At 39.0% G+C, this 15,357-nt stretch overlaps 2 protein-coding genes across 4 annotated transcripts in view; one reads left to right on the forward strand and one right to left on the reverse strand.

Annotated features, from left to right (window-relative positions):
- Window positions 1-15,357, forward strand: part of ASB14 (ankyrin repeat and SOCS box containing 14) — a 17,783-nt gene continuing 2,426 nt past the window's right edge. Inside the window, exons 1-9 of one of the 2 annotated variants that reach the window (XM_053988948.1) lie at window positions 1-1,541; window positions 2,018-2,069; window positions 2,434-2,569; window positions 2,666-2,824; window positions 4,564-4,809; window positions 5,493-5,664; window positions 6,557-7,100; window positions 7,896-8,049; window positions 8,144-8,337. In XM_053988948.1, coding sequence (XP_053844923.1) covers window positions 1,420-1,541; window positions 2,018-2,069; window positions 2,434-2,569; window positions 2,666-2,824; window positions 4,564-4,809; window positions 5,493-5,664; window positions 6,557-7,100; window positions 7,896-8,049; window positions 8,144-8,337 — 1,779 coding nt within the window. In that variant the 5' untranslated portion in view covers window positions 1-1,419. Of the gene's footprint in view, window positions 1,542-2,017; window positions 2,070-2,433; window positions 2,570-2,665; window positions 2,825-4,563; window positions 4,810-5,492; window positions 5,665-6,556; window positions 7,101-7,895; window positions 8,050-8,143; window positions 8,338-15,357 lie in introns of those variants that run through there. The other variant, XM_053988949.1, reaches the window with a different exon arrangement.
- The window catches only part of APPL1 (adaptor protein, phosphotyrosine interacting with PH domain and leucine zipper 1), a 25,787-nt gene continuing 19,638 nt past the window's right edge, over window positions 9,209-15,357 (reverse strand). For both annotated transcript variants that reach the window (XM_053988947.1, XM_053988946.1), the window contains 3 exons: window positions 15,232-15,282; window positions 14,796-14,885; window positions 9,209-14,604 (listed from right to left, as the gene is read on the reverse strand). In XM_053988947.1, coding sequence (XP_053844922.1) covers window positions 14,455-14,604; window positions 14,796-14,885; window positions 15,232-15,282 — 291 coding nt within the window. In that variant the 3' untranslated portion in view covers window positions 9,209-14,454. The remainder of the gene's footprint in view (window positions 14,605-14,795; window positions 14,886-15,231; window positions 15,283-15,357) is intronic.

The following is a 15,357-nucleotide window of genomic DNA, read 5'->3' on the forward strand; positions in this document are numbered from 1 at the left end:
AAGAACTGTTTCCACCTTGCATTCAGATACAGCCATCATCTGTTCTGTGTACAGATCCCTCCAAAAAATACAGTAGGAATAAGTGAGCACATAAAGGTCTTACTCCATCCTACCATCACTATTACAACTGGGCATCTGTGTCCCTCCCTGCTTATTGGGTGTTGAAGCAGTATAAGTCTGTCTTTCTGAAACTGCTTTTCCCTTTAAAAAATCTGTTTTTCAATTGCTTTTCTATTTATATTAATGTGAATTATGATTAAGCAATCAGGAACATGTAATAGTTTTAACAGAGTTTTTGTTTAATTATTTGCTTGGTTTTGTTTACTTTTTTTGTTTCAAGTTTTTTTTTTTTCTGCTGTCTCATTCTTAAGCAAGCTCCTAAGACCACCTTTAGTTTGCTTTCCTAGGACAGCACTAAAGAATTTTCTTTTTACAGTGTAATACTTACTGCTATTCCGAAACTCAAAAGTATTTTTACAAGGAAACTGGACTTTTAATTCCTTCTTCTGTTGGCACCGCTTATCAGGTCAGATTATTAAACATAACTGACGTGTGAGAGACTGACGTGTGGGAGAAAGTCCCAGAGTATCTTATGATCAGGTATTTATAGTGAGCTATTAATGGACACGGGCTCTGCAGAGATTGTTTACAATCCTGAAAATGTCACTTTCAGCTTAATAATCACTTCTTCAAAGGCGGAGATTTTCCCTCTTTCAGAAGGTGAGGAAACCCAGTATATTTTCTCAATTCATAGGAAAATTACTAGTATTTTTAGGAAAAAGAAGTAGTCTATGTACTCATTGAGGCATAGTAAAATCAATTACTAACAGTTTCTTACTGTATATGTTGCTAATATATTTCTCTTTTTTGCTATATATGCAATTACAGAGCAAGGCCTTGCAATCACACATTAGGTGAACCAGGTAACAAATTAAATTATGCAGATTTGCTATGAATTATTGCTGCCCAACTTTAAGATGTTTCTAGAATTATTCAAGCTTTGCAGTTGACATGTTGACAACTTCCTTAAATTTCCTGTGCTCATTCATTTTGCCAAGTTATTTATTAACTTTCAGTTTTATTTATTAATTCTATTTTACCTTGCCCTGTACTTTTGTTTTGTTTTGCTTTGTCAGGCCAGCTTCTTGAAACACAGAAGTGGAAGTTTTGATAAGGTAAAATAGATGAGAGGTTTGAGCCTAACAGAACATCTGAGCTCTTGAATATGCCAAGAACAGCATGACTGCTTAAGCATAGAACAGTGTAGTCATTTATTTTAAGCTGTGTTTCATTTCTCTTGATACTGACACAGTGTTTGCTGTTTCTATCACTCCAGATCTAACCTGAAGATTTGACATCTGCTTCTAATTAAAAAACAGTGTTTCCCTACAGAAGTAATTCATGTGGTGCTGATTTGCCATGAATAATTCTGTGTATATGGTTGATGGTGATTCAGATGAGGAAATCTCTACCCAGCGAGCTATTCAGGAAAGCTTACAAGATAGACACAAATTTGAAACAAGTGCAGCAGAGGTTGAAAGGTAGTAAGTTATTATTTCTATTTTGGGTGTTTTCTTGGCATTACTGTAAACATTTAGTAGACCTTATTTTCCTTTTTTAACTCCCTAAATTGTATTGTGCTGACCTTGTCCCATGGCTACTGGAAAGCACTGGTAGCTCACTTGTTCTGAGTCCTCTGCAACGCTCCCTGAAAAAGTGGACCTGTTTCTTGGAAAATGTGAAATGTGTGAAGGTGATGTAGAAGTAGATTGGTATGGGAGCTTCTCCTCATTTTAGCATTTAATTATTGGCCTTTGTGTGAAAAATTCAGTGTTTACAGTGTCAGGGAAAGACCAACAAAAATAGTGTTTCAATGTGTTAACCCCTCACAAAACCAATGTAACTCAGAAAAATCTAATGTATTGTCTAAATTAGAGTATTTGAAGTAAGGTATAATTATATCCTTAGCTTCACATGAATTTTTACTTCTCATTTTATTCTTGTTCTGTTTATGCAGTTTCCAGTGTACTGCAAGTAAAGAACATGGGCAGATCATTGCAGCAATTCGGACAGTTAAGTACAAACACACCACACTAAGCCTACACCCCTGGGAATGGCTGAGCAATGCCTACACTTTGGGGGTTTGATCACCTGATTTAAGTGCACCTTTCCTTTATATAGTCTTGGAAGAAGTAAGGAAACTAAAAACAAGACATCCAAAAGCTAGCTTATTAGATAGGATCATGGAAGTGGGATGGGTTCAAGTGTCACCCCTTTCAAAAATTCCAGTGCTTCATCTCCTAAAATTAGAGGAAAACTCCAGGCCTTTCATAATGAGCAAGATACCCTGGTGGAATAAATGGCACTCAATGTATTATTGCCTGAATTTTGTCTTATGATGTGTAATGGGATATGTACCTATGCTAAAATATCACAGGCCAAGAGGAGGCCTTGAAGAAGTTGGTGAGGCACAGTTCTGCTTTTGAAGAAGCAGATCAGCAAGGCTGGCTTCCTGTGCATGAAGCTGCAGCACAGCTAAATAAGAACATCCTTGAAATAACTTTAAAAGGTACAAAGTCCTTCTATTTTTCCACCAAAAAGTTTTACAAAGTAAAGTTTGATGAATCATCCAACTTCAAATGTGTTCTGCTTTTCTGTATTTCAGCCTCCCGTGACATTACGTGGGAACAGTCCACTCTAAAAGGGGAAACACCTCTCTTGGTGGCAGTAAGAAATTGTTTTGTGGACAATGTCCACTTTCTCCTGCTCAATGGCTGCAATCCCAATGTTAAAAATGAAGAGGGAGATTCTCCTTTAGTTATAGGTGAATACTGTTTTTAGGGGTGGAGAGGTGAGGGAATGAGGTGAGGATACAGTTATACATTTTAGGTTTTAAGGTGACATATTTGCCTTCAACGCCTAAAACATTTTGCTATAAGGAGGAAATAAAAGTTAATCTCAGCATTGAATAGGTCTGTCTCTGACTGTTTTTCTCAGATGATAATTAGCTTTCTCCATGAAGTGCAGAGTGCCATCCTTGGCTTTCTTTGGCATCATACACCATGTAGTGGTGCCAGGTAGCGAGTCCTTCTGCTTCTTCATGCTACTACTGCCCTTCATGTCTGCAGGCATAGAACATTCATATTCTCTGCCCATATGGTATCTCCTTCATTGCATCAGCCTTTTTTTCTCAAAAGCCCATGGTAATTGGTTTTAATTATCCAAAATTATAGCCAACCAGCCTGGTTTATCTGCAGTATGTAGAGTGAAAAGCAGTGTTTGTCTCTATTTAGATATTGCCATCATTAGTCCAAGGGTGACAAGTGAAGAAGACAGGCTGACATTCTCAGTTCATTTCTCTTTAATATTTTGTAATTTAGGAATAAGGTCCCATAGCTACTATAGTCCTAGTATGGTCTCATACCCACATTCTTTGTGTGAATGCCACTTTAATTTGATCATGCACAAGAACTGTAATTCATGATTTCTAAAGAACAATATTTTGCCAAAATGTTTTTCAAAAGCGTTGTGTTCATTTCCTTTGCTTCCCTCAGTTTGGGCTATGATGCCTTCATTCTTACTGAATTCTACCCCAAAAAAAAGGAAAGTGTCTTCTTATTTTCTAAATTCTAAAGAAGCACTCAAGTTTCTTGGATGATCCCAGACATTTTTCTGTATTGGAAAGGTGGTTTCTTTTTCAAAACTATTGTTAAGGAGGAAAAAAAGGCCTACCAGTAATGTGAAGGACTCTCAGTCCATCCTTGTAGAATGGCTGCAGTTTCAAGTCAGGGCCATCTGTTTAAAAAAAATACAGTACAGGACTCCTAGATATTTCTGAAGTGCATGGCATTAAAATGCACCATCCCCCAAGGAGGGGATGCATGGGATTTATCTAAAACAGCCGTGTAGGTCACAGATAATGGGACATCACAGTTTCTGTCACAGAATGCTGGCACTGGCGTTCAAGCAGCTGTGGCACATGAAGCTGCTCAGCCTAATCTGTCCTGCTGAAGCACACTTGCTATCCTGCACAGCCTGGAAGATCAAGGAGAGAAGGAGGGAAAGGTGTTGCCTAATCATTGCATCCATTGGAGCTATTGCAAATTTCTCTTTTAAGATCCTCCCTGACTTAAGAGTTCAGGCTTATTAAGCTAAGAAAGCATATGAAAAAGTCCTTATGAGCTTTGTTTCATATTGTGGTAAATGCTCGTGATTCAACAGAGCTCTGGTGGCAGCTCCTGAGCACCAGGGCTCTGGGTGTGGTCTCCATCTAGTGGCAAGGAAAGCTGTGTTCTGTTCCATTACCAAATGCAACAGAGAGAAAAAAAAATCTACAGAGAGAGAAAGAGAGATTACCACGAAATGATTCAATTGCATACTTAGTGCTGTCCTGGAAGCCAAGAACAGACTTGTTGATGAGTTAAACCTTTCAGTGTAGGGTGGCATTTCTCATTGCATAAATAGCACTGCCAGGAGCAGTGAGCAGTCATGTAACAGCAGCCATAGCGCACAGAATAGCACTGAAGAACAATCCTGTCTGATGCTTTGCTTGCTGTCCTACAGCAGTTAAACTTGATTCCCATGACATTGCCTCCTTGTTGCTACGATCTGGTGCCAGAGTGAATTTGCGCTGTGTCCATGAGAGAACTGCTCTGCATGAGGCAGCCAGACTGGGCAGGAAGGATCTGGTACAGCTTCTCCTGGATTCTGGAGCAGATCCTGACCCCCGCAGTGGATATGGGCTCACACCTCTAGCACTGGCTGCACAGATGGGACATACAGAAATTATGGAGCTCTTACTGCAAAAAGGTGAGACTTTATTATATAGGACCTTATAGGAAGAGAAGGCTTTAGATATGCCTTCAAAAACAGCAGCAAAGTAGCTCACCTTACTAGGGAAAATGAAATGTCATCTGTACTGAGGGTTGTTGTGATGTAGTGAAGGCCTGACAAATACCAATTGGTATAATATTAAAATAATATATTAATATTTTAGTGAGTACTTACAATGTTTTTTTAAATGCTCAATTATTTTCTCACATAGACAGGTCACCCTAGGGCACACTTAACAAGATATTTATTGTGGGGAATTTTACATGATGGTTCAGCAGCATTGGAACTGGATTGCATGAACTCTTGGATACTGGTCTCATGTTTACAGTTACACGTGCCTGTTCTTTGTAAAGTAAAAGAATTTAAATGCATTGTTTGTAAACCAAAAGCAATTGTTTTGATGAATAAGAACCAAACCTTTTGCTGCTGCAATTCAAGGAACAATTCTTACTGTGTTCAAAGCAATTTGGACCTTCTTGTTCCAAGGATCACATAAACACATCTAAAACCAAGGATCCAACATGGAGATTTATGCCCATAGTGGTTCTGTTTGGTGGAGAATAGAATTCAAAATACCATATCACTGGGGGGCTGGAGATATTAATTGCAGGTTAATATTTACAGTGACTACTGTGAAAATCCTTGCTGCTTTTTCCCAGGTGCAGATGTTCTTTCACAGGCAATGGACTGTGCTTCTATATTGTTTGAAGCAGCAGGAGGAGGAAATCCAGATTCTGTGAGTCTTTTACTAGAATATGGGGCTGATGCCAATGTACCAAAGCACTCGGGTCATTTACCAATCCACAGAGCTGCATATAGAGGACACTTTCTGTGAGTTAATATACTTAAAAATCAAATAATAGTGACACCAGAAATATTAATTGTACTAATTTTACCTTATTCATGGCAAGCAGAATATCTGTAGCTTTGTATGAGGAATTATTTTTGACCGTGTAAATATGTCTGTTCCGTGTCTGAATGTAAGAGACCAGTTAAGATAAAATCTTCATGATTTTATGATGTACATCTTAATCCCTCTGGTATTTCCCCATTTGTCACAAGTAGTAACACTGTCCAGTCTGATGTTGAGGTTTTTGGAACATTGTCACTCTCTTTGGGTCAATGTCTCATCTCCACCCCATCAGAGAAATGTGAATGGTGAATATACTAAATAGACAAATAGATAGTAAGGGTTATCCCTATTTTAAAGAGCGTAAGAATACTGGAAGACATTTATGCTGAAATCACAACTAACAAATGAGAAACAAGCACCTGAGTATTCCTAATTTCTGTATTAATATTTTCTGTATATTAATTGTAATATTTAAACTTAGATGTATATATTACGTTATAGATAATATGTTTTCATGTTATAATACATAATTAATTCCCTAATTCTTATAGCTTAAGCAATAACACTGTGCTTTCAACATTTAGGAAAAATGTCTATTGAAAAAGGAATCATTAATTCCTATAGCAAGGAATGGGTTGTTCATGAGTAATAGTATAATATAATAATATTTTATGTGTAGTAGATGTAAAGTCAGCATCCATTGGGCTGTTAGCAATTCAAGTCAATGCATGCCATGGTACAGATTTGGTATTAGACTATTCCAGCAGTCATGGTGACTTCTGAAGCCCAGCAACATAGAGAAATTCGAGTATGAATTAGGTGAACCAAAATGTTTAAGATTCTGAGATGCTTCTGGTTTTAATTTTTCAGAGCTCTCAAATATTTAGTTCCAGTGACTGATTTTTCTGCCATTAAAGAAAGTGGGATAAGTCCAGTTCACTCAGCAGCAGCAGGAGCACATCCTCAGTGCCTTGAGTTTCTCCTGCAGTCGGGTTTTGATGCCAATTTTATGCTGGCTCAGAGGGTTCGCAAAGGCTACGACGACCACCGGAAATCAGCCCTGTACTTCGCTGTTTCCAACGGGGATATCTGCTCAACGCAGCTGCTGCTCAACGCCGGAGCCCTGACAAACCAAGATCCCATCAACTGCCTCCAAATAGCCTTGAGAATGGGCAACTACGAGTTAATGAACCTGCTGCTCCGCCATGGGGCCAATGTCAACTACTTCTGCCGCGTGAACACCACGCACTTCCCGTCAGCTCTGCAGTACGCCCTCAAGGATGAGGTCATGCTGAGGATGCTGCTGAACTATGGCTACGACGTGCACCGCTGCTTCGACTGCCCGTGGGGCAGCGGGGACCACTCCCAGTATGTGACGGACGGCTGGACCTCCACCGTCATCAAAGACACCATGGTAAGTGTCACACGGCTGCAGGTGCTGTCCTACAGCCCTCCTAAAACTAAATGGAAAGGGGCTTTATGCACTGTCAGAAAAAAGAAGTTTTGGAGACAGGTTACACATAAAGAGAGGAATAGACAAGGCTTTAAAATGAACCAGATGTTGTTATGAAGCCTAGTTCATGACGGCAAATGTTGTAAACAGTCATTTTGAATTGTGAAAATATAGCTGATGATATGCTAATGATCAGTAAGGAACTGGCTCTCCAGGGCAGTGTTGTCCATGCTGTGAAAGCAGAGATTTGCAGGCTGGCTCTCTGCATTGTCTTGTACTAGAACACCAAGACTGGAAGGCTGTTGAAAGGACCCCTGGAACTGGTGGGATAAGCACTGAGCAGAAATTAGCAAACCTAAAGAGCTTCCTGGAGACACTCATCAGTGTCATTGTTTCACAGTTTGTAAAGTCCATTTGAACCTAATAAACCCTTCTTTAACCTAAAGATAAGGGGATGATACTGCAGTGGGCTGGTGGCTCCTCCTATTAAGCACCTGGGACACAAGTCTCAATTCCACTTAAGAGTGGTAGCACTTCTTTTTAAGTACCAAATCCCCAGATACACAGCTGCTTAAGTTTATTTTTGGATCTAGTACAAAATAAGCATCTCTCAGATTTTTAGATTCTACTAGTCATGCTTATGCAAGCTGTGGCAACCTCTAAAACCCTGCTCAAGTAATTGTTCTTGACCTCAGAGACAGAAGTAATTTACTGCAGTATCAAATATTATCCTAATAAATGTTTTGTTCCTATCAGTTCTGTGAAGTGATAACCTTGTCCTGGCTGAAGCACGTGTCTGGGAAAGTAGTGCGAGTCATGTTAGATTACGTTGATCATGTTAAGATTTGCTGGAAGCTCGAAGCAGTTCTCAAAGAACAGGAACTCTGGCCAGACATCCATTTCATTTTAAGTAAGTATCTGCTTACATTTTTAATGAAAATAAGCTGGTTTGGCACTGGGGCCTTTTTGCTTGGTAGCATTTTAATTTTGCTTCTCCTTTCTAGCAAATCCTCGCTCTCTGAAGCACCTTTGCCGTCTGAAGATCCGGGCATGCATGGGCCGGCTGCGTCTCCGCTGTCCTGTCTTCATGACCTTCCTTCCACTGCCAAACTGCTTGAAAGATTACATCCTGTACAAGGAATATGATCTTTATGGACAGGAAAACTTCACAGGGATCTACAACCTCAACTGTGCATAAGTATTTGTCCTGTACTTTGAAGGGAATTTAATGTGGATAAGACTGTTGTGTTTTTTTCTTTTGGGATTTTCTCTCCTCTGTATATTAAGGAATGCCAGTGCTCTCCCCTCACCCCCTGAAGAAAATGGTGAGATCCCCAAAATGTAAGTATTAGTGATCCCATTCTAAGGATCTCCTGGACTGTGACCTATCTGCAAATTATGGCAACAGTATTTTAAATGCCTGGTGTGACAAGTTAAGGAAGTGTACAATACAGGGCTGCAATCCTTGTATTGTGGCTAAATTAAAGCTTGTCATACCAGATACCACTACCCTCATTCCAGGGTTAAACTCAGGGTTTAGTTGAAGGTCAGGGATTTGACTAAAACCAGGAAGGGACATAGTTTATTCTCTTGTACTTCTTCCCTTCTCTTGACAAGAAATAGTTTTTATTTGTGAAGTTCTGAAGAGCAGCTTAAGTAATTCTTTTCCTCACCCAATAAAGTAATCCCCCATTCTAGGCAATTAAATGGGATTTAATTAAGCTTGAGAAACCTCACAGCAGGTCATGTGACAAATCAATGTTTCATCAAGGTGGCACTGCTGAAAGTTGTGCTAGTTCTGCAGCTCCTTCTCAGGTATTGGCATGTCTAATCCACCATGAACTTGGACTATTCTCTCTAGAACTGGGTTCTCCTTACACCGTGCTGTCCTAAGTCAGACTTGCAATTTTTGGAGTTTCTCTCTATAGAGGTGGAGCTTAAACTTTTGGAACCCTGTCATTTTAGGAAGTCTTACAGAAATCTTAGAAAGACCTACAGGCATGTCTGTCCCTTCTAAAAATACTGCAAATATCAGTTCCTATTTTAGAAAAAAGAAGTTCATCAACACATTTGGCATTAGTATTATTTATTCCTTCATAATCAAGTAAGCATAGATTTTTTTTTTTTCTAGTTATACATGCATCTTTATCACAGAAGTTACAGAATTCAAAAGTCTGCTTTTCCCCAGAAAAATCTACAAACCTTATAAAATACAAATTTAACCATAATGTGGTTATGGCCCGTGGTTTTTTACATGGTGTTTATCCCATAATAAACTAACTGAGCCTGTGAAGATATGTCCAATGCCCATGGTAATGGTTGTGCTGGTAGAGCCTCTGCACTCGGCTTGTTCCGCAGAGCCCTCACAGCCCTGTCACTGCCCCACCATGGGCCCTGCCCAGCCAGCTGCCACAGCTCCTGCTCACCTTCAGTCTCTGATTGTTGCAAAAGTAAGTTAAGAGCATTTCCAAGTGTAACAACTTCCTCTGAGGTTATCTGGCTACTGCTATAAAAATAAAGAGAACTGAGCTACACTTGACAACAGAGGGCTATACCTGCATGTCAGAACTTATTTTAATGGAAGGGAACACATCCTGTCACCAGTAATGGTACTTCCTGAAAGTCAGTATGATGAAGAATGCAGGAGGCTTTTGCATCAGTACAAGTCTCACCCAGAAAGTTACTATATTTAAGCTTCTATTTAAAATATAAAATGCTGACTGGAGCCCTGGCACAATAGGGTTACTATCCATGTTTCCAAGATTAAGACACAACAATCAGAGTTGACAAAATATGCCATTGGTTGTTCTTAATACAGCTATTCAGGGAAAATGTGCAAGTCAGTCTCAAATACTGCAAAAATCACTTACACTTCACCAGAACAGGACCAATCCAGAACACCATCATAAGAATTTGACCACTCCACTCTATTATAAAAATGACCAGATAGGTTGTACAAAATCCTCAGCTTGCAATACAAACTTCATTAGGAATACAAGTGCATTCACAATGATACACTGACTTACTCTTGTCATGACAACTTAGATACCACTGTGGCAGGGGCAAAAATGGCAACTTAGTGCTTAATTAAAACAAGAAGCCTTGGGGTCTAATTACTTTGCAAGAATTTTTGTAATACAGAGCAAGAGAAAGAATATAAGGTATTGGCTTTTGCTGTTACACTAGACAGTATCTCTACTAAATTCACTAAGCAGTGGCAGTTTTCTTTCTCTAGGTGAACTATTTCCTAAATAATAAAGAGACTATATTGTAGCATAGTTTTCACCATTGGCTTGTCCCAAGTGCTGTGCAACTAATTAATAAGTATTTACCTTAAGCATAGACAGAATTTACCTTAAACAGTCAAATTTATTTCTTTATATCCATGTGTATCACTTACAGCTTCATAAATAGTATCAGCTGTTTCACAATTTTCAGCTCTGGGTTTACATCCACATAAAGAGGAAATCTGACAGCCCTTGAGAAGGGGAATGTTTCTTAACTCTGAAATATTACTTTACTGTTAGTAAATTGTCTTGATACAATTTCAAACTTAAACAGATTAACAAAGTAAGACTATGACATGCAACTGACTTTTCACTACCTGATCATATCCAGTTGGATATGTTTAAGCAGTACATGACTTTGACCTTGTCCTCTGGTTCAGACTTGGCCAAATCTAGCAGTGACCACAGAGGAGTGCCAGCTATCATCTGTAATGCAATAAAATGCATACCCATAAGCACATCTGATATATTTGTGTATTCATGCCATTACATACATAAAGGATGTATGTAGCTTGAAACAGCTGACAGCAAGACTGGCTTGGTCTGCAGTGTGTAGATCTACACAGTGTAATGAGCTTCATATCCTCTTACTTAAGGGATAAAAGTTTGGCAGTAATTATGAGGCTGCAATTAGCAAAATAACAAGTTAGTCCTGAACAACACTGCCAATTCAGTACCTACATGAAGTCACTTCAAAATCATGGACTTGAAAGAATATTTTCAGGAGTGACTGAAGTAATAGTAGATGCACATGAAGCAAACTACAGCTTCAGCCAAAAGTGCTTGAAAGATCAGTTTGTGAATAAAAGGCAGTAGGAAATAATAAACAGGAGAGTTTACTTCATCTCCTGTAAATTAGGAAAGGAAAGCATCCAGTAGTTTAGTTACAATAATAAAATACTCTGGTGGTGAAATTCTACCACAGCAGTTCCCAGCAGACCGTGAGGTGTTCCTACTATAAGTTATATACTCTCATGGAAAATACCAAGCATCATTCTGATTTTTTTTACAACAAAGCTGTTTTCTAATGAAGTAGTTCTAAACCTTATAGGAAAAAAAGTCATGTATGAAACCTCAGCAGCTGTTTTTGCCTTGAGATAGTTCTAATTACAACCTGTGTGATCCTCCCTAGGCAAAGCTCAGTAATTCTCACCCCTCTGCTAACTCAGTCACCATCCCTGTCTGACTTCCCCAGCTCTGCTGGCATGCTCCTTGCTCTTGCAGCTTTCATCATTATCCCAGATGCTTTTATACTTTCTTGCTCATTTTACACCAGTGAAACTCCTCTAAATAAGCAAACAACCCCTACATTACATTCATGCATATCAATCTTTAAGTGGTTAAAATGAGAATCATCCAACGTAAGTGAAATGTATTTCACTCCTACTCTGTTTTAGAAAGCTACATTTAATAGCATATATGGAAAGCTTGAAAAGCAAATGGAGTAATTCCAATATTTATTGCTAAATCCAAAAAAATCCCATTTGACAGTAAATTCACCTGCCAACTTTATTAGCCTTTCTTCCTCATCTCTGCAGATTTATATCTATATGGGTAGTTTTTGTGAAAAATACAGTAATTCCATTTTCTGACATTTCTTCAATAAGGTTAATGCAAAACAGGCTGCACATCAGAAATGCTTTTTCATGAGAGTGCTTGTCTATTATTTGTCCTCCCTCTGAAGCCTGGGCTACTGCAGCTCCAGTGCTTAACACAATTAGTCCTTCTCTGACAAGCTGAGGACTGGATTCTAGACACTAGAGACAACTGATTTCAGAGGCTTCCTGTGCTGTTTCCAAACTGCTTCATCCTCAGTAAATACGTGAGAAAGATACAAGTAAGACAAAGTAACCTCGAGCTACCCCGTGATATTATTTGATAGGAAACAAATATCAGTAAGTAAAAACAAACACAAACAAACATGAACTGGAATACTCTTCAGAGACAAACTGCCTTGCCACTCTCTGTAAGCCTTGATTTAAGCACAAAAAGGGAAAAAAATTGGATTTGGTGCCTCTCTGTAAATTTTTGTTGGCAAGAATAAAAATAGTCTCTTAAAAATGGGAGCTGAGAATGGAAGCCTAGATATGAAATAAAAATGCCACTGTCTTTTACAAGAAGTCTCAGGCTGATGTGGTCCGTGTGGCACTGTGCCAGGTAAATCCAGCCACAGGGCAATACTATGTGACCTAACTGGGCAACAGCAAATGCAGATATTTCTACAAGTGACTGGCTACTCTGGGGATGCAAATCACACTGGAAGAGGATCTGGTAACTAACTCAGGAAGAGAACCTGGCGGCTCTGTTCCTCAACCTCCTCCCCTCCTTTTTCAAGGCAGAGCCCTTTGGTGGCTGCTCAAGCCCCTGTGGTGTAAAATTTCTGTTGTGCTGTAAAACCTCTACCCAGAGCTTCTGCAGCTCCAGCTGCCTCTGCTCCTGCCCAGGCACTGCTGCCCTTCTCTCCTGTCCCAGGAGCTGAGGCCACCAACTCCTGCACACGAAGTCACATCTCCAGCACCAAGAGCAGGAGGAGGCTTTGGCCAGTGCAGGGCACTCCCATGAGTTAGAAGAGCCCTCTGTGCACCTAGAGCCATCCAGCAGACACAGCCTGAGATTCCTCACTTACTTGATCAGCACTGAACAACTCTGGCTAGGAAGGGCTGGGCCACCACCAGCTGCTGAGGAGATACTCTGAAAATTGCTTCCATTCCTGAACACCAGAAATGCCCTGCAATGAACTGTAAATCACTCATAACTGTTATATTATAACTTGGAATATAAGTATATTCTCTTCTCTCTACATATCCTGTTATTTTCATGCCACTATTAGAGAGCTATCTTCTGTTCCTCTGGATTTTAATATTTATAGTAATTAGTGCAAAAATAAATATTTCTCTTCAAACAAGATTTCTCTTCTGGTTCAAAAGGTGAATGCACATCTAATACTATACAAAATAAATATTACACAGGGTATGGAATATGGAGTGCAGATTACAAGCTGTAAACAGACACCACTTTGAAAAATGCTTTCCAGAACTGACTCTAGGATGTAGGATTGGTATAATCTCTTACTTCAGAACTGGTAAATTCTGTTCACAAAATCATAAAAAGACTAAAGAGCCTCAACTCATTTCCAGTAGGTGTAGTGTACTAGCAGCAAGGCATTTACATATGCAGAAGATTTTCATATGATGGAATTCAAGATGTTCCTGCAACTCTAAGCATAAAAATGAACTCAAAGGTTTACAGCTTTGTATTCCAAGTACTGGGGAAAAACCAAGAACATGGCACTTGTACTAAAGGCTATATACATCACTCTTACAATTTGATGAGGAATGCTTTTCCTCATGCAACAAAGTTCAACTGCATCTCATCAGCTCTTATCTAGGTCTGACAGTATCTTTTTCTCCTGTTGAAAGAAGTTTTTCTGGCATTGTATTCACCAAAAAAAAAACCAAATCAAGACAGTATCATAATGTGCAAAATGAAACAAAAAAGATCCTTCTGTTTAGAACTATTGCACATCTCACTGATGTTAATGGGGATCCTTCTTTCTAAATCAAAGAAAAGGTATGTGCAACAAACTGGGTAAAGCTTAGCACTGTCTTATTTAGACATTCACTTTTGTTTCCAGCAAGGTGTTTTCCATACTGCAGTGTAAAGAACAAATTTCAGTGTTACTGCTGAAGGCCAATGGTTTTTCAGGTTTGCTTCCAAAGCAGTCAGTTGCACAGAGGCAAGTGGGGAAAACACCCACATTTTTTCCCATACTGCAGAGAAGCCTTGAGAAAAGATATGTTTGTTATAAACATGGCAGCATCACCATGCTTCATCTGGCATACAAGAGAAATTATACTGACAGGAAATAGAAATTACTTAGAAAGAAAAATCAAGGCATAATAGGGTCTATATATTGTGAAGTCTTTTCTATAACATGACAGACCCTCTACCTACATTTCACCTCTTGTAGAACTTGTGCCATTTCACCAGATATATTAATGATTCCAATTCTAATGAAGCAGGCAACCTTAGGCTTCAGATTCTCTCTTCTTCTTTCCATCTTCTCCTAAATCACTGTCTTCTGACTGGCTGCTGCTAAGGACTACAAACTGTCCTTCTGTGCTGCTCTGGTTGGATCTGCTGGAAGCTGCTATCAACCGGCTCTGCTCCTCCAAGTCCTAAGTTGAGAAGGGGGGTTGGGAAATCAGAAAAAGAGTATTACCCTTAAAGCCATCTCCAAGGGACACAGGATACCATTATTACGATTTCTAAATAATCTATTAATACTATCAGTGGACAGCTTTGGACAAAACTGCAAAAGAAAGTAAGTAGAAAAAACCTAATATTAAGAAACAATGACAAAATGTACCTTCTCAATTTGCTTTTGTTTATTCAGTTCTTTTTGCTGTTTCTCTTTGACTCTATCTATTTCCTTCTGCTTTTCTGAGGCTTTTCGATCCTAAAGGGCAAAAATGTAAATAAAGTCAGTAACAGCCTGAGATGTTTGAGACACTACTAATTAATATGAGCTTGCTCAAGACTGTGACATCACTGTTTTGATTATTCTGCTTTTAAAGGACTGGTATGGTTGTTAAAAGTAGCAAATGAATCCTATATTGAATATTGTTCTACAGTAGATATCGGTCAGTCTTTTCATTTGAATTTAAATTCTAGGAAAAAAGTCCCTTAAAATATACAACTGTATTGCTGCATCTAGAAGCATCTTGCAGAATACAATCTATTACACATAGATATACCCGCTTCCTTCCATTCCCCAGCATCCTTTGCCCCAAAAAGATTCTTACCAGTTCTGCATGTAAAGCTATCTGTTTGGCCAATCCAACAGAGTCACAAATCTAAACACAAAACAGATGGAAATAATTAAAAATGCCTTTGAATTTAAGCTAGCATCCCAAATTAAATGCAACAGC

This window comes from Vidua macroura, chromosome 13 (assembly GCF_024509145.1).
Source record: "Vidua macroura isolate BioBank_ID:100142 chromosome 13, ASM2450914v1, whole genome shotgun sequence".
NCBI classification, from domain to species: domain Eukaryota; kingdom Metazoa; phylum Chordata; class Aves; order Passeriformes; family Viduidae; genus Vidua; species Vidua macroura.